The 18,975-nt window shown below is 40.5% G+C and overlaps 1 protein-coding gene across 5 annotated transcripts in view; it reads right to left on the reverse strand.

The window, feature by feature from the left end:
* ITPR2 (inositol 1,4,5-trisphosphate receptor type 2) overlaps positions 1-18,975 on the reverse strand; it is a 255,283-nt gene that overhangs the window by 199,850 nt on the left and 36,458 nt on the right. For all 5 annotated transcript variants that reach the window (XM_062634812.1, XM_062634811.1, XM_062634808.1 and 2 more), the window contains exons 3-9: positions 11,710-11,825; positions 10,429-10,515; positions 9,559-9,717; positions 4,641-4,739; positions 4,023-4,106; positions 2,809-2,955; positions 1,513-1,608 (exon numbers count right to left, since the gene is read on the reverse strand). In XM_062634812.1, coding sequence (XP_062490796.1) covers positions 1,513-1,608; positions 2,809-2,955; positions 4,023-4,106; positions 4,641-4,739; positions 9,559-9,717; positions 10,429-10,515; positions 11,710-11,825 — 788 coding nt within the window. The remainder of the gene's footprint in view (positions 1-1,512; positions 1,609-2,808; positions 2,956-4,022; positions 4,107-4,640; positions 4,740-9,558; positions 9,718-10,428; positions 10,516-11,709; positions 11,826-18,975) is intronic.

Raw genomic sequence — 18,975 nt, forward strand, 5'->3', positions numbered from 1 at the left:
AGATGAAGTAAGGAAAATATGTCTGTAAACATCAATCAATCCTGATTTACAATAGCTCAAATTGTGACAGAAATTGTATTTAGCCAACAACAGAATGCTTAAAAGATTTGTGAATTTTGTTTACATGTTTGCACTTAGTATTCCACCCTAGATATCTCTATCATGGAAGCTTAAACAAAATCAGGTCATGGTAATGTGTGACGCTGCTGATAATCCACACCATGAGTAATCTTCCTGTGCTGCAAGAGCACATATAACTGTTCAGTAAGTTTTGCCCAACTGACTTAAAGTTACCTCACACACATCAGATGTCTGCCTGCCTGTTTATAAATCTTTGACATGTATGTCTGGCTGGTGTGTTGTGCCAGATATCAACTGTGTAAAATACAGTTCACAGGGTTTTATGACAGTGGTACCTTTAATATCACCACCAGCAGGTATTTTACACTTCATAGATACAGTAGCTAATTCTCCTCTTTACAGCCACCTCTGTTTCACCCAAATGCTCTTCCACCTCTCACTCTACTGTGCCAACTGTACTCTCCATATTGCAAGAGGGTTTTCCTTCCCAGAGGCAGAAAGGACCTAAGCTCAGGTTCAACATTTAGTGTAGTGTGACACCACTTCATCTGAAGATTTTTATCCTGAAAATCCCTGAGCAGATGAGCTATCGTAGGAGAAGGAAGCCCATCAGTCAGAGTGTTTGATGCCTTTCCTGGCTCTCCATTAGCCTAGATAGTCCGAATAAAATCTTGCTACTATGATTTCTCACTGTAAGCAGAGAGGAAAATGGAAATGTCTCCTATGTGGGAGTGGTTGACTCTTGACACCAATATACAAGTTTGTCCTTTCTCAAGTTTCTACAGAGCACAGAGATGCCTTGGACCACATGCTGGCTGGCAGAGATCAATGCACTGAAATCAGTATCACAGGAACTTTTTTTTCCAAGAAATCTAGAGCCTGTAGGAAAAAAAGGAACGGCAACTATCAAGTTAGAGCAGTTTAGAGTTATCTGTTCTAGTGCTTGCACACAGATAACTTTAATCAAGCTCAACGATTATCTTACATTCAGTTCCACTTTAAAAGCTTTGTATATGACTGCCTGAGTCAGCAAAGAAGAATATTTGACTGATCACAGCAGTACTCCAAAAGATAAATTCATCCAAAGATTTTGATATAAATATGGCGGATATTTAACAGTGGCGTTAGCCCTGGCTGCCATGACAACAGCAAATACAAGATTTAACGACACAGTTGAATTTAAGCTTAGATGCTGTCTTGAACTCACCTGCTTGTGTCCTGTAGCTCAGAAAATTTTCCTTGCAACCCTTGGATATACAGCAACAGAGCATGACACAGCAATGTACATCCAGTTCTCCCCATTTTGACCAGTGTGAGATCTTTTTGAGATCTACATTGTGAACCTATCTATAGTGGCAGTTCTGAATTAGGAGGACATGTACAGTACTTGGTTAGGCAGTACACAACCAGTTGTTTAATTGACATCCTTACCTCTGCAGCTAAGTAGTTTCCAGTAGCCAAATGCTTAAATCTAAACAAACTATTCCACTGTCCTGCCCCTCCCCGGCAAGGGTCATGATGGACAACCTAAAAGAAGAAGTGCAGATTTTAATTACACCCCTCAAGATCATACTTAGATCACTGTCAGTTCTTACAGCTCATTTCAAATAAAAATATGTAAACCATACAATTACAGTCTACCACAGAAATGAATTCTGTGCTCACACTAACCCCACCATTGATAACAGCTACTTACATCTATTTTTTGCCAGGTGCCAGGAAATACTACTCCTATTACTTTCCATGTTTACATTAATCTACTCCTTACAAGCATGATGAGCCAAATTTTGCTTTAAAGTGACATAGTGTGAGTCTGGAGCACAAGAAAGTAAGTGTAGATGCTCTACACTTACATAGACACTACTTAAAAGCAAAACCCAAACCGTCTTACATTGTTTCACCACTTACAGCAGCTCTATTTTTGACAACACTATGAGCTTCTGATAAATCTTCATTCAAGGGATAGAATATCCCCATATAACTTGAAATATTCTGGTTATTTCTTTTTCCCCTTGACTGAGCTGCAGGTCACTTGCTATCTTCAAACCTCACAGTCTGTCTCTCTTATGGGATGATCTCAAAGAACTACAAGTGCAATATACTCTATTCCTTGACCAGAGTGAGGAGTTCTGTTTTAAATGCACAAAGTTTGTTCAGCACCTAAGAAGTTTTGAGTATAGGAGTTACACTATTGTAATAGCAAGGGTTTGAGACATACTAGTTTCCAACATTCCTCAGTCACACAAAAATACATTTGCCAGTCACCCCCATTCACCAACAACACCTTTATTCAGCCTAACTTTAAACAGATGTTGATGTGCAGTGCTGCAGAAGAATGGACCCGATCACATTTGTGAGATTCCTTAGTCATGAATTTCAATTTTCTACATTGCACATGAAGTCAAATATAAACACTCAGAACCCAGGATACATGAAAGTCATTTGATTGGCTTTGATAAAATCACACCATTTATGTCAAGTCTGAATTTGACTCTTTGTCATTTTAGTGCAGGTAAATATAGCAAGAAAACATCCTCTCTCCACACATGCACAACAATAAAGCATCTCTCCAGTGATCATCCTACATAAACTGCTTCATAAAATAATAATAGTTACGGGGAGGCGTATGATGATATCAAGAGGCTATGAATGATTCATATTGTGGTAAAGTATTTTTACTGAACCTTGGCCTTCAGGTCCTGAAATATTTATAAAGAAAAAAAATACCTCTATTTCCCACAGTGCTTTAGAACTTGTTGCAGAAGTGGCTGACTGACGTAATGTAGTACGAAGGAAAATGTGTTGTTTCTTCTCATATTCATCACAGGTCAGAAACTTCTCCTGCTCTGCATGAAATAGCCTAACAACATCTCCCTAAAGTAATACAAAAAGGAAGCGTTAGTAACTGGTAGGCAAAACTGCTAGACTCATTCTCTATAACTGTACCAGCTCCAGTGATACCAATGTAGCTCATGTGAAGATAACATTTATTAGTTTCCTATTGCTGGAGCAGGTACCAAGTGCAGGGCATACAATCTTGGCACTGAGTATGGAAATCAAATGAGATCATTCAGTTCTGTAAGGAGACCCATGCACTTTTGTGAAAACAGAACTTGTTTCAGAGCACTGCAATGAATAGTGGGCAACAGTTAACATAAAAATGATTTTTAGTTCCAGCTAACTTTAGAAATCAAAAATAAAAATAAAAATTAGGGAAAATGATCAGATTTTTCTAACATCATACCTCAACTCTTCTACTCTGCAACCAAAACTAATGCCCCCACTATTTCTTCTGCTTGCATTTTTGCTTCCTGCTGCCTCTCTCCAATGCTTTAAATATTACCCCCAAATGAGCCTATACATATATATATACACCATTTTCCTTTCCAAATTCTTCCTCAAAAACTGATGATACCTTGATACTTACTGAAAAATAACCAGTTGATAGTGCCAACTGAGGAGCAGTGAAATTCATTTCTTTAAAATGAAAAAGTAAATCTCATGGAGTGATCTGGAGGCAGGAAACTGTGCAGTCCCTCAACATTTAAAGCTACATTGTCTTATTACAGCTATTGTAAGTTTGCACTCCCTTCTGTAAGCATCTTATACCTGCTTTTATCATCTTGGCATAAACTCAAGAGTCACAGCTATTCTGAACAGAGCCCTCATCATTCTGGGCTTGAACTTCATCTTTTCTCATGGATCCTGAGTAGTCTCTGGCAGGGGAAAGGGGCTGGACACTAGCACAATCCAAACAATTTCACTTAGTAAGTCAATAACACAGAGGAAAAATATTCTAATTGTTGAAGGACAGTAGTGAGGGATCCTCAACAGCTCCATAAAGTCCTCATTTCTTCTTTCATTCACCAGCTATTATTTACTCTACAGCCACATATGGCATATTTCAAATTCAAAAAACAATTTTAAAAGATCATACTTACTCCTTTCAGTACATCATCCCGGTAACTACTGAATTTCATGAACAAAGTTACTTTCCAGCTTGTGTTACAGTTGACAGCATTTACCTTTGGGGAAAAAAAAAAAAAAAAGAAAAAGAAAAATCAAACCAACCAACAAAATACAAAAGCAAATCAACACAATTACAGTCTTAACAGGTGTTCTTTTCTTTTTGAGGCATTCTATTCTTCTATAAGATCACACACATGTAGGGTGGCAGGGGACATGGCTTAGCTATGTATTTGTACAGTTCCTAACATGGGTCCTGAAGCTCTTAAGTGTTAGTGATGCTGATGATGGAGAAGATTCAGAGGGCAAAATGCTATTGTCTATTGACATACTACTAAAGACAACCTACAGAGCTGTTGGACATCAGTGAGACTTTCAGATACTCAAAACAAAACTCACAAAGCTTTCAGAGCCAGAAAGAACTGCACCAAGATTAAGCATATTTCATGCTGGTTTTTGAGGCCAAGCTGGAACAAACGTTTAATACTGGCATCTAGCCCATGGTGGGCTCCCGGTAGGTTTTGGTTATCAGTACAGAACAACATATACTACATCTCAGATCAGCAATTCCCCTCAAAAGAGCAATTCCTCACCTCTTTGCAGCCAGGGTTATCTAGAAGCTCAATGTTGCTGGCATGTAGAGGCTGCCCTGCATTGACTGGCATGAGAACAACTTTATCTCCCACAACAACCTGGAAGTCAGAAACAAAATGCAATTTGGACATATGTAATTACCCAATAAAATGAAGTAATGCTACATTCTTAGAAAATGACTCAAACACATGCTCTAGGAATTGCACTCAGTGAATTCACTTGCAGACAATTCACACACCAGCTCTGTTCACCCATGCCTCAGCGATTGCTTGGGTTCAAGATTTCACACTAATGAATCCTCACATTCTCAGTAAGCATGCCACCCAGTTCAGCAGAAATTTGAGATCATGAAATAGATGTGAACCTATGAATTCCAAGAGCAATTCAGTTTATCTATAGAGTTACATGAACTATTCTTCATCCCATATATACTGCCAGCCAAAAGGCTGAAAAAGCTTAGAAAATAATCTGTAGTCAGACAGCAAGACTCTCTTCCCTCCCTCACTGTCAGCCAACCTTCTCCCATCAAGGCGTCTTTCATTTCACAAAGGCCTTAAAAATTTGCCTGTGACAAGACTTCTCAGCCCAGTGACTCCCCAGTTCTGTGGAAAATCTTCTGTCAAATGTCACAACAGGCTTGGAAGTTGTGCAGTTTAGACCGTATGACTGCAATCTGTAATGGAACATAATTCACTGGAAATTCGGAGAGGCAAACATACTCCCATCCCCTCTGCTGTTACTCCCAAAATGCTGTTTGGAGCTCAGCACAGGCAGGACATCAGCTGAGAGACCTTCTCTCTGTGAGAGGAATTGCTAGCTGACTCCCTGTAAGCAAACCCCCACACCCTTGCAATTCTTTACCTATACAGACAAGGAAAAAACAATATACAAATGTGTCTTTGACCTAATGAGACATACGTATAGAGAATTCAATTCACACCTGGAAGGGAGAAAAAAATAATAGTTTAATAAAAAAAAAGGAAATAAATCAATCCACATGGATTGGTTGGCATTGGGTCCTGATTTGCTTATGATTGTTCACATCAATTTTAAGTGCAGACACATACGAAGACAAATGGCTACATGTGATTTTTGCTCTATGAAATGCTGTGCAAGCCATGCTTTCTTTTGGAACACAAATAAACAAAAAGGCTTTTTGCACTGATCAGCACATTTCATATGAACAAGCAGAGCCCAGTTCAACTTCATGTAGCTTCAACACAGGTGAATTCAGCCCCCACTGCAGAGGTGAAAAGAAGGTTGCCTGTTCTTTACCAACACAGCTAAAAAACAGCAACATAAGACAGTGTCATCATGCTCAGACTACACATAGAAATCCTATTTGATTCAAGAAATAAAAGTTCCCTAGTGGAACCAAAATAATGACAAGATGTCTTTAAGGTACATTACTTATGCAATACATTTCTGCATGCCATGCTTCACACAGACATTACTTACAGCCCATTTTAAGAAGTTATGACCAGACAATTCATTAATCAAAAAACCATCAGGCTTGCATCCTGCAAAGTGGAATCAGGACTTCAAAATTATTGCAAGTACATCAGGATTATAACAATTTAATTAACAAGAGAGCACAGCATTGAGCATCTTATTTAGAAAAAAAAAAGAGAGCAGGAGGAAGGCATCTTTGAACACAAGCTTGTAACTACCATGGAAGTAACCAGAGGAAAGGAGATATACGCAGCTACTCTGCTGTAAGCACACATCTGGGGAAGAACTGTTATGTGGGGTCATGGTTTCTGTCTCGGTCTTCTTTCTACCCTGCTCCAAGTCAGCTTGAGTAACCTGCCCTCAATGCTGATCAGCCCTGCCAGCTGTCACAGAAGCAATGAGATATCCTCTATTCTTTTCCTTTCTTTTTCTTCTTGCTTCAAACCTCTACAGGTGGTTGGGAAGGAAGGGACAAAGGCAATTTCACAGTGCTTGTTCCCAAATACCCTCCAACAATGATGCAGAAAACAAAATCAAAGTGAAGAGGGAACCTTGTTCTCTTACACGTGGCTGTCTTGGGTAAGTTGTAAGTCTGCTCTTTTGAGTTCCTCTTGTCCCCTATCCAGTTGATTTCTGGCTCCAAATAATGTTCCAGCATGCCCAAAACACCAAAAGCAGAGCACTTGCATGCCCACATGCCCATGTAGAATTGTACTATATGGAGGTTATAGAAGATAGGGCAATGTATTCCCAAGGTTTCCCTCTGCAAAATTAAAACTCACACCATCTCATTCTCCTCTTCCTTAGGTACCCTGGGGCACAGCTGGCCACAGTATGCTGTAGACCACCAGTGGGTAACAGTTTGACAGGTCTCTGAGACTTCTTCCTTACATAGACGAATTCGTTAAAGCTTCATCAGACACACAGCTTTTGAGGATTTCATTCCTGACTCCTTTGACAAAACTGTTACCTTTTCTGGTCTAAGTAAGAAAAGAATAATTAAATTCATAGGGAAACCAATGAGAATTTAACTTTTGAATTCAAGATAAACCTACAAGGTCCTTCAGTCTTGGATGCAGCAGAGTTCTACCTGCACAAGGTAATTTCTAAATTCATGCAACCCTACTTGTCCATGCCTTGTTGGAGAGGGTACACTGAAAAGTGAAAAGAGCCAGAGAAAAAGAGAAAATGCTGACTGCATTTTTTCTTGTGGGTGGAGGACCAGAACTGGCATCACTTAGAGCGACTCTGTCATTCATATATACCCCATAAGCTCACCTTGACCCACCACAATCAAAAAGTAGGAGCAAATATTCTAGTAGAGGTGTAATATATCACAAAGACAGGCAGTTACAAAAGATTCTATTAGCTGTGAAGATGCAGTAGCAGTGATTTCAGTTTGAACTAACTATCCAAGTAGATTACTGGTCACACCAAAGCCTAAAAATACCAAAAAATATAAGTTCTTCAAAAGCTAACTTAGTGAGTGGGTAAAGTAGCCTCACAGCTTACGTGGTTTTAGGTGCTTTGTAGATGAGTCCTCCCAAACTAGCTTTTTAATGGGCACATGTCTGGCAGTAACTGAGAGGGAAGGAGTGGGTACAAGGCTGGAGCCTCTCTCCGCCTGTGAGGCGCATATCCCTATCCCCCTTACAGCAGCTGCTTAGTTTCTGTAACTGTTGAATGAGTGGAAATGTGCCAGAGCAGTTACAAGCAAGCTACCAAAGGACTAATGTTTAGCACTGAAGGTTTGCAAAGAAAATTATCAGATCTGTTTAGGCCTGGTAGAAAGGAGGTAAAATGTGGGTCTCAAGACTTTCCTCTATAAAATATAATGGCAAGCTTCCAGCTCTGAAAGGCAATACCTTGTGACAGAAAACAAGCAGCAGGCAGGTTCCAAAGGAGGCTATTAAGTTAGGAGTAAACCTAGTAATTTCCCATATAGCCCTTGTAGCTCAGAGCCTGTCAAATACAGCCCCTCAGGGAATAAACCAGAAGAGAGGTCTGCAGAGTGGAACGTTACAGCAATCACTGCAATGAACTGCAAGATTTTCAGACTAGCCAAACCACTTCCAAACTCTTATGTGCCCACAACAGTGTAAAACTGAACCAAAAATTCTATAGTACTGAGGATGTCTTATATGCTTAAGATCATTCTGCTGCTCTCAGCTTTAAAGGCTCAGGATGGCTTTGAAGATCACAATCTGGGAACCCAGGTCTTCACTCTGGAAAGCATGACATGCACTTATTTCCCCGGCATAAGAAAATAAGAAGATTATGAACTGATGTTATTCTGAGAAATTAAGCGAAAACCTTAAAGCAGTAAGTCACCTTTTTTCTTTTTTCTTTCCCTTTCCAAAGAGGGAAAAGAATACCAGATTAATGTTTGATCCACAACACACACTTCCCCCAGCTGAAAAGCCGTGCAGAGGTGCCCAAGAGAGCTACTCATGTTTGTTGCTTTTCTTTGCAACGGGCTTGGGAAAAAGGGGAGCTTTTCATATACCCTTCTGACCACTGAGTAGAGCTGGGAAAGACTATGACTTTAGGGACTTCTGACCAGGAGCTCTGAGTGCAGTTCTTCCCCTCCTCACAACAGATTGCCAAAAGGAGCTGCAAGCAGCCACACTCATCCTGGACAGTATCCCAAGAGCTGAATAACCACAAAGTTAATGAAGAAAATACACAACAGACATTCCTGTCTGCAATCCTGAGAGGACTACTTCACCAAATACTTCACAGGGGAGAGTGGCCAAACGTTTCCCGCTAGGTCTACAATATAAAACCACACAAGTTCATCATGTGGCCTTCCCAGAGCCAAATCTGAATTTTCCACAGCAGGCATTTAATCAAGCTATAGCCAGCTGAAAGAAGAACCGAGTTTTGATCTCATGGTGCAACCCACAGATCTGCAAAGAACTCTTCTATACAGTCTTCCTCTTACCAATACATAACTCTCCTACTGAAACCTACCCAGAAAAGACCCACCAGACTATCCAACCTAGCAATCATAGTTGACGCTGTCATGCTGAGGGGGGCAAGAGATTTGAAGAAACCAAAGATTTGAAGATGTATTCCTGGAAACATTCTCTGCTGACATCCTAAAAAAAAGATGTTGCCCAGAATATGAAAAAAAAAAAAAAAAAATTTTTTTAAATAATTTACTGTAGTGTAAAATATGACTTATTATCAGCTCTGTAATCTACACTCAATAGGTGGACTTAGCAAAGATGCCCCAACACAGGTCAGCGAGGCTCAGATGAATGTGTCAACATTTCAGGTTCCAGACCACGTAACTAGGTAACACGTTCTAGTTACACTTAAAAGCTAATTGTCCCAAGCACCATTCAAAGTATTTCTTTCCTGAACTTAATCCATTATGATTTATGCCAGTAGCAAAGAAATCATGTGTCTTCTGGAAACTTTCTGCCTTCTCCCTCTTACACATTCAGTATTTCCACTTACATTGTCACCTTCACTCCTCAGTTTCCAGAAGGGCTGGATATAAAACCAGGATCCCTCGTTCCCTGCAGCATCCAGAGACACCCGCATAGCATTCTTCTCTAGCAGAGCCGGCAATCTCTTATTGACTGTGAGGTACTTGTTACTTTTGATGTGCAGTAGCTGTGAACAAATGATAACTAAAAGAATTAGTGCAAGTGTTGTTTATTCTCCCTTCAAAGGGAGGGTTTTGATGGCTGTTGCTTATTCTCCCTTTAGCTAAAAGAGGAGGCGCAGGTTTCCATACTGTAATGATTTTTTCATAACATACATGGAGGCAAATGAAACTTGAAGTGTACTGTGGCTTAGAAAAACAGATGCTATATCTCAGTTTTGAGAGAAACATGCCAGTGATCAATTTTACAGCATATAGTGTGCAGGTAGGGCAAGGGTCCATCAATAGTGTTACCTTCAGGAATTTCACCCATTACAGGAAAGTTATACCGCACTTAAGAACATAACTTCTGTCTCATTTATATGTCATGTAGTACAAATGACTTCAGTGATTTAAAAGGAGCTGCACAGCACCTCTATAATATGATTTTGAAATAAATCTTGAAGATACATATTTACATTCAGATTCTAAACCACAGCAGCAAAAATTACACATAAAATTTATATTATGACATATTATTTAAACATGAATATGCAGCACTTCTGGTAGGCTTTAAAACAGAGAGAAGAACACAACAGCGTAAACTTCACCAACTTATGTTTACCTGACCCTTGACAATCCAGATTACAGTGGTTAGATTTATTTCCACTGGAACCCTGAAATGAAACAACTGTTTCCTTCGGAGCTCTGAGAAGGCAGATGGATTTCAACGGGTTTACCTGTATGACATTGCTGTATTTTACAATTTCACCCAACAGCTTTCTGTTCTCGCTTTCGTTCTGCTTTTGTTCCAGTTCTGCCGCATGCTGCAAGAGAATGATTATTTCTTTAAGCTCTTACAAAATCAAGACCTGTATTCAGCTACTGGAAGAGACAGTGATAAAAGGAAACGGCATCACATTTAAAACACTTCCTTCAATCTGCAAGCGTTACTGCACTGAAAATATTGGCACCTGAATCCTGCTGCAGCATAATTTTCTGAACTATAATCACTCAGACCCTGTGTAATGATTCTGGGTTTTTATTACCCAGAATAAAAACTCAGTTACAATTTATGGCTCACACCCGAGATGCATGCTATCTAACAAATTTTCAAGCATGAAAAGTAATTCCAGGTGCTTTATTGCATCCTGAAAGGAGAAAAAGAAGGGACTGTGTTCAGCTCCTCCCTGTCACCATTTTTTTTTTTACTTGGGTTTTTAACTGCATACAAATACACTGACTTTTTATGTAGCAAAATTAGTAGGTCAGACATTGCAAAATCAAGGCTACATGCAATATTCTGCATCAAACACAGTAACAGCACAAACTCAGCTCCTAGCTGTAATTACTGTGTAGCTAGCTCTAGACACACACCATGTGCCTTCCTTGCTGTTTTTAACTGGCATCCTCTCAACTGCACATAAAGCTATCTACCAGGTTTATGATGACCTGCGTTCGCTTAATCTTATGCACTCAATTATAACATCAGGCCAGCTCTTTTTCAGAGACAGAAGAATTTCTCCATCCATACTGTACTTGATGCAAAATACAATCTGCTCAATGGTTGAGATAAGGATCACCTAGACTGAAATAAAAGACAACCGCAATTCAGAGGAATTTCAAGACTAAAGTGTTGAAATCCCTCCATCCACTTCTCTGCCTAACTCCTGGAAAGCACTTCTACAACAAAAGCATGATTTAAACTAGGACCCACTCCTGATTTTAACAACTCCATTTCTGCTTCATGAAACTTCTGAAAAAAAGTGTTTTGCTTACAGCAAAGATCCACAGAATTTGTGGGCACAGCCCTCAGTCCAGAGTAAGACAAAAAAAAAACAGGGCAGGGGCAATAAAAGCCAGTCAGGAGGTAGGAGAGCTAATGAGAATATGAAGTTGCTATGGTCGCATAATAATACCCATCACAGTGGTTCCCAAGGCACTTGTTACTGTTTTCTCATTCTATTGTAATTCTACAGCCTGCAGATTGAGATAAGGCTACAAATACAGATGCCTCTTACTTGAAGTTTCTTCAGCAGTGCTGCTTCTGTGTGGTTTCCTTGTTTGGCTTGTTTAGCTTTCCAGTACTGCTTCTGGGCTGAATATCGGTTCATAGGACACACCTTGAAAAGGCAGTCTGTGAAAGATTGAAAAAAATATTAATAAGTAATGTTGAAAGACACTTCCTTCATTTGTAAGTATGCTGTGATTGGTTTTCTTTTCCCAGAAATGACAGATAGCAGTGTTTAAACACAGACTGAAAACAGCTTGATGGCAACAAAATCATAACCAGGGTGCCAGAACATCTGAGTTGAAACTAAAGCCTTCATGCCTGCTCCACGCAACCAATGCAAGAGTCCCAGGCTATGAACCTGCCACATGCAAAACTGCCTGCTGCTTTTTTAATGCTCTTTGCTACAGCACAACATTACAGATGTACTATTTGAAGACATGCGAAACCTTGAAAAAACAGTCCTGCTTTCTGTACACCATACATCTGGTTGCCCTGCTCCTCCTGGCACTGCTGAAACAGTGGCTCGCACAGGCACTCTGTTGCAAGCCACCAAGGAGGTCAACGCAGTGCTCAGGTCCGCACACACCTTCACTAAGACTGATTGATTAAAATGAACGGTAAAAGCAACGGAGTGACACGAACTGAACACCGCTGCCACCCAACAACAGGTAAGGAGGCAGGGAGGGGAAGCCACCCAAGAGGAACTGCCCAAACAGGGTGGCTGCACAAATGAGGACAGAGGAGGTACACCCTGAGGAGACTGCAGCCAATGGGGTAGACACGGAGTAACAAATGAGGATCAGCAAAACAAACCAAGTTGCAATGCAGTGACCTCCATCCCTTCTCCACTGCATCCCCACGGTGACCACATGCAGCAAGAGTACTGGGTACTGGGAAAGGGGAGAGATGAGTCTGGAGGGAAGCCAAGGGGTGCTTTCCTAAGTGCTTGTTCAATTGTTCATTTTTATTTCCCAATACCAGAATCAATAATTGAAAGTTAATGTTAATTGGCAATAAACTAGATTTTGTGAAATTCCCTGACTGAAGACTTTCTGGGAGTTTTCAGTCCAGTGACAGTCCTATAGACTAGAAATAGAAGTTCATGATTCACCCAAATCCTACTTTTAGAGTGATAAACGATAACTAGTCCCGCATGGCCCCAGTCACCAACTGCTCTAAAAGCTAGGCTTGAAACACATTTACTTAGCAAATGTTGGCAATTGTCCTTTCACACCCTGCATGTATCAACTGGCAAGAGGAAGGGACAGGAAACTATTAATTAGCAATCAGAGTTTTGCTGTGAGACTAGGAAGAACATACAGGACTGTATGTGTGTTAGTGTGAAACTCCTCCCCAACATGGGTTACCATTATAAATGTCAAAGGAATGTCTGTCCCAAACTATTAGCCCTTTCTATTTAACTGTCACAGATGGCCAAGCACTCTCTGAGGACTAATCCATCCCCAGAGGATGGACCTTGAAAAATTTCCTCCCTGCTCCATCTCAGAGTCTCAGGAAGGCAGAGATGGCAGGGAAATTATTCCCTCCCAGCCACCCAAAATGCAGCACAAGCTACAGCCAGGTAGTAGAGGCAATGGATCCTGCTTAAGAGAGGTTTTGCTCCAGGGCTGACTAAGAATAAAAAAAGTCCCTCTTCTGATCCCACAAGCACATCTTGCAGGCACTGACACCCCAGTTTGTCCAGAATTAGCAACGTTGCTTCTCTGATGGTCACCAGAGGACTTTCCCACAAAAAACAGACTGCAACAGCACTGGAAAGCCACGTGGCACAGAGTATGGCACAGACACTGCTCCTCACGAAAATACAGAAAACAAGAAGTGAATAAAAGTGCCAGCTCTATGTGAGCAACATGAAGTGCTTTTTACCACTGCACTCAACAGTTAATGGAATACACAGCACACAGCACAGAATAATTTGAAAATGGCCCTCTCTACTCTCAGCTCTCTTGCTGCTTTCTCTGAAGAGAGTCACTTTCCAACAGCACTGTACAGTCACCCTTACCTCTGTTATCAACCATGCTGCAATATGAAATAGCAATATCAATACTAAGTACACATTCCAGTTAATGTACTGGATCAGTGTGTAGGTGACCTTGCTCAGTCTACCAGCCTCGCATGTCCTTTTTTAATACTGTGCAATCTCATCAGTCACCCATTACTGTCACAAAACCAGCAGGGGAAGCTATAGGGAACCATCATGGTCTGTGTTTTTAACCACTGAGTCAGGTCAGCAGCAGTTTCTATTTTACAGTGCTGTCCCACTCACAGCCCAGTTCTCAGAGCAAGTTTAACATCTGCTGTTGCTAACTACCTAGGACTGGTTCCAGTTCTCCAATCCACTACAGCACATGTGGGAAATACCTTCTATCATGCACCTAACTACTCCACCCTTACAAGTGAAAATTCAAGTGTCAAATTCATGATCTGTCTGTAGAAAATGGTGATACCAAGATAGATACTATTCTCATTTTCAACACTATCAATCTAATGGAGTTACTCTTTCACACAGGGATGAAGAGGTGGAGATTTAGCTCCTGCGAGATACATTCTCCATATACCCTCCAATATACCCATCTCTTCATAGTCTGCAAGGAGTTACTGAAATCAATCTACAGTAGGAATTCCTCTTATAAAACAACAGGAGAGGGAGCGAAAATCTAGTTTGAAGACTGGCCTTGCCTCTCCTAAGTAAAAATGAACTCCCATTACTTAAAATAAAACGAGACACACTCTCAATTATAATCAGGCCCACCCAAGCACAGCTATCTGATGTTAGTGCTGCCATAACCACTAGGCTAAGACCATGCCACACATTCCTCCCACCACCTGGGCCCACAGAGCTAGCTGTCTGCAACAGTACTGGCTCTCAATCCACAAACTAAGCTTCAGTGCTCTTAGTTCTGCAGATGTGCCATTTGCTCTGTCATATATTGGCCATTATTACACCAAGCTTCTCATTTCACTGTCTCTTCATAGCAATTGATCTTCCTCTACTATTTGTAGCAGCAAAGCTTGTTCACACAAAACCACTGCCAGTGGCAGAACTTTCCTTGGCACTGACCCGAAGTCCTCACCAATTTGTTCCCTAACCACAATCCTCAGTCACTGTTCCCAAGAGAAAGCACTACAAATCTTTATCAAAGCAAACCCAGCCACCTTGCAAAGGTGATTACTTTCATTTCAAAGTGGAACAATTACAATGAGAACTGTATCATACGACCTAGAGTACGTTACTCCCAGGTAACTTTTACAATATCCTGAGCACTGAGGAGGAAAAAAAAAAAAGGAAAAATAGAAAACACAACTACAAAACTCCGTGGACTGTTAGATCTTACTGTACATTGTAGGAGATTTTAAGTGTTGGGATTTCAGCTTGTAAGACAAGAAGTCCACTATTATTTTCTGCAGCAACCTATAATTAATGTAACTTCTCAAAAGGCTTCACGAAATACTTATTCTTCTGAAGTAACAATACCTTTTTTTTATAGGACCAGTCTTCATTTCTCAGTTACTCCCCACACATCCTGTTATTTGAGTAAACACACCATTTCCCATCCTCATGGCAGTCTTGAAGCACAGTGCTACCAACCTGTAGAGAAATGCAAGCTGTGCACGGTGATGTGCAGTCACTATCGGGTCTGCTTCCCAAAGATGAATGAATTTTCCCTAATGATAGCTCTCAAATTAAAAGAAATGTACAGCAGGTGGTAGATAACCTCAGCCACCACAATTCCATCTGCACAATACAGGTCTCCTGACTTCCAGTCTAGTGCTTTGGAAGTTGAACTATCGAGAGCTTTGTTAAAAGCTGTATTATTTCAATTGTATTTTCTTCAATTTATCTTTAAAAAATAATAATCATATTGTTTGTTTACTTTTTACAATAGGATACTATATAAATTCAAACTTTGTGTTCCTGAACATCAGGAGGGGAAAGAAAGAAGAGCTTGCCCTATAGAAGCTATAGTTTAAATAAACAGGAAAAAAATAGAGAATTAAGTAGAAGATTATAAAGCTGCTTTCAAGCACACATTGGATCAAAAGCCCAGCCCTCCTGAAGGTCTATCTAGGGACCCACTCATGAGACAGACCATCTCTTCTACCTTCTCAGACAGTCCTGGTTCCCAACTCACTACTTTACAGAGTTTTACATAAATGCTTCTCTTCCTGAGGACACTAAGTAGGCACAATCAAAGGTAAACAAACAGCTTTAAAGCAAATGGCTTAAAAATAACTGCCAGTTTCACTTACTGAACTTTCATGTGTTCAGACTTCTGCAGTTTCAGCAGTTTTCTCATACCCACAAAATCTTCCAGGCAAAATTTCAATTACTTGTGCACAAAGTGAAGATGGAGAAAAAGCGAAACACTGCCCACCCCAGCCCACACACACAGTTCTAAAAACAACAGAAACACTTCACATTTTCTTTACAAAATGGAAGAAGAAGGGGAAGCTCTTCCTGGTCAACTCCAGGCTTAACCTCCTACACTATACACCTTGGCTTGTTAGAAAGTAAGAAAATATGACAAATTGTTAGTGTTGAGACGTGCACAAATTACTCACTGGGAGGGGACGGGGACAACACATTAATCAGAACAATCAAAAGATGGAAAGCAGCAGCTCTGGGAAAGCAGGAGAAGATCCAGAGAGGATGCACCCAGCACTGAACTGACCATCTGCCTGAGGTTGACAATGTGCACAAAATACTGCTCTTCAAAAGGCAATAGCAGGTGGAACAACCACACACAGCACATCCTCTGAGCAAAAGGCAACTACACTCAGGAAGTCTGAACAGGAAAATAACTCGTATTACGCCTTTTAATCTTCTTTGACGTTGGATAAAGAAGAAGACTTAGAACAATATTTTTCAGATGTTTTCTCCCATTCCCTGCCTCCCCCCCCTCCATGTGTTAGAAATCCAGTTCATGCTCATCACAGATATCTATGATTTGCAGAACTAGAGAAATTATCACATCTTTATTTAAACCAGAGGGCTGACAAATGCGTAAGTAGAAGTGTTAATAGTGGCCACTATTAAATCAGTGTGCACAAAATCTATGTGTTTTCAAACAAAAATCAGAAAGGTAAAAAAGAGGTGAAGTGAGAATGGAAAGGAAGGAATGTAAGAGAGCAAGCAGTGGGGCAATGAAGAATCTTGAGGCAGACAACAGAAAAAACAATCAGGAGTCTCAGAAGAAAGTGAAAGCAATTATGGAACTGGGAGAAACAAGAAGAAAACACAAAGACAACCCAAAACAAGGAATGAGAAGGCAAGAAAAATGGTAGATGGCAGATAAAAGAGAAGGAGGAAGAAAGAAGAGTGCACAGGAACGTAATGGAAGGGAGAGACAAGGAAAGAACAATGTCAGAAAAAGCTCAGGACAGTAAAAATTGAGAGAAAAGCAAGAGAAAGATATACAAGAACTCATCACTTTCATTGCAAATGCTTCAAGAAAAAGTGACATATAATGTAGGGGAGTTTAAGAACTTAGGTCATTTTACACTTAAAATAGAACAGAGACTTATGCTCCTTTTTCAGAGTTGCTAAATTTGACTAACAAGCAGGTCTTATCTGTGCTATTTTACACCTTGGAAGCTGAAAGCATTTCCCTGCTGGAGATAACAGCATCAAGCTGAAATGTGTTTAAGGTCAGAGTCCAAGGAAACTTGCAGCTCTGCTGTTCACAATGTGACTTTTCTACAGAGGTACAAGACTTTTGGCACACACTGCTCTTCCTAATCTCTGTGAACCTGGCCCTGCAGCAGGGTAAGCATTCCCATCTTGACACCAAGTGCTTCAGCTCTCACTAGCTTCAGGCAGAATTAGGACAAGAAGCACCTGTGGCTTGATCAGTTCTTAAATTCAACTGAAAAACAGCATATGTTTTTCTTTTTTTTCCCTTAACAGACTTCAGGAAACACATGTGGGACCAAATCCTGCCCTCCTTTGCACTGACGCAGATATGGAGATGCACACTGATGAACACAGAGCTGCACCAGGTTCTTTCCGTTGTGACTGAAGGTGAAATCTGGACCACAGCTTCTTTGTAGAGACACAAAATGAAAAGCAACCACAGCTCTCCTTAGCTTTACAATACTTTGTTTTGGAGGAAGTTCTGAAAAACCTAGAATAGCTACCACCCACTCACACAACACAAACACGTAACAAAAACGAAACTGCTATTTTGAGACACCTCTTTAGTCAGGCTTTCAATTCAGGCCAACAGCTCAGTACCTTGATCTCTGAGTGAACCCTGTAGAAGAGAAACAAGTAAAGGCCTGAAGACAGGCTGAGAGAGTTGGGCGTGTTCAGCCAGGAGAAGAGAAGGCTCTGGGGAGATCTTACAGCAGCCTTACAGTACCTAAAGGGCCTACAAGGATGCTGGAGAGAGACTTTTTACAAAGGCATGTAGTGATAAGACAAGGGGGAATGGCTTCAAACTGAAAGAGGAGAGATTTAGATTATATGTTAGATAGAAATTCTTTACTATGAGAGTGGTGAGACACTGGCATAGGTTTCCCAGAGAAGCTGTGGCTGCCCCATCCCTGACAGTGTTCAAGGCCAGGTTGGATGGAGCTTGGAGCAACCTGGTCTAGTGGAAGGTGTCCCTGCCCACAGCAGGGGAGCTGGCATTAGATGATCTTTAAGTCCCTTCTAACCCAAACTATTCTATTATTCTATGAAACACAATTTTTATTTTTATTTTCCCTGTTGGGGAAAGGGTTGATAAAATATTACCAAAAAAAGAGCAAATACAGTCCTCTGATGCTAATTTTCCGAGTCAGTCCTTGGAATCTAAACATCTTGTTAGAAACTTGCCTTTCTCATACTTCTTTGACTCTCGGGTCAAGCTCTAACCTCAAATCAACTCCAGTTCAGCTATCAGTGATAAAAACATTATAAACCATACAGACAGCAGTTCCTACTACTAAAGAGGCCCTACTCTTCCTGCTGCTACATGTTATTTTTAGTTGCTTATGTCTAATCATGCAACTAATCATTCATTCCTAAGCCTTCTTTTTATGTCAAGAACTTACTTAAAGCAGTTTTTGCTTGGTTTATTAACTTTGCCATTTTAATTGAATGCTATTTCCCAGAAGATTGGGGTGGGGGGAGAGGAAATAAGGGTTTTGTTTACATTTCTCAGTTATAACAACAACATTTAGCAACTTTTTTGGCTCAGTGCCTTTGAGCAGGGCTAAGAAATTTAACAAAACATGGCGGAGATGTGCTGGTTGCTCTCATAATACA

Source organism: Pezoporus occidentalis, unplaced genomic scaffold (genome assembly GCF_034315485.1).
Source record: "Pezoporus occidentalis ecotype Australia unplaced genomic scaffold, CSIRO_AGI_Poc_V1 ctg44, whole genome shotgun sequence".
NCBI classification, from domain to species: Eukaryota; Metazoa; Chordata; class Aves; order Psittaciformes; family Psittacidae; genus Pezoporus; species Pezoporus occidentalis.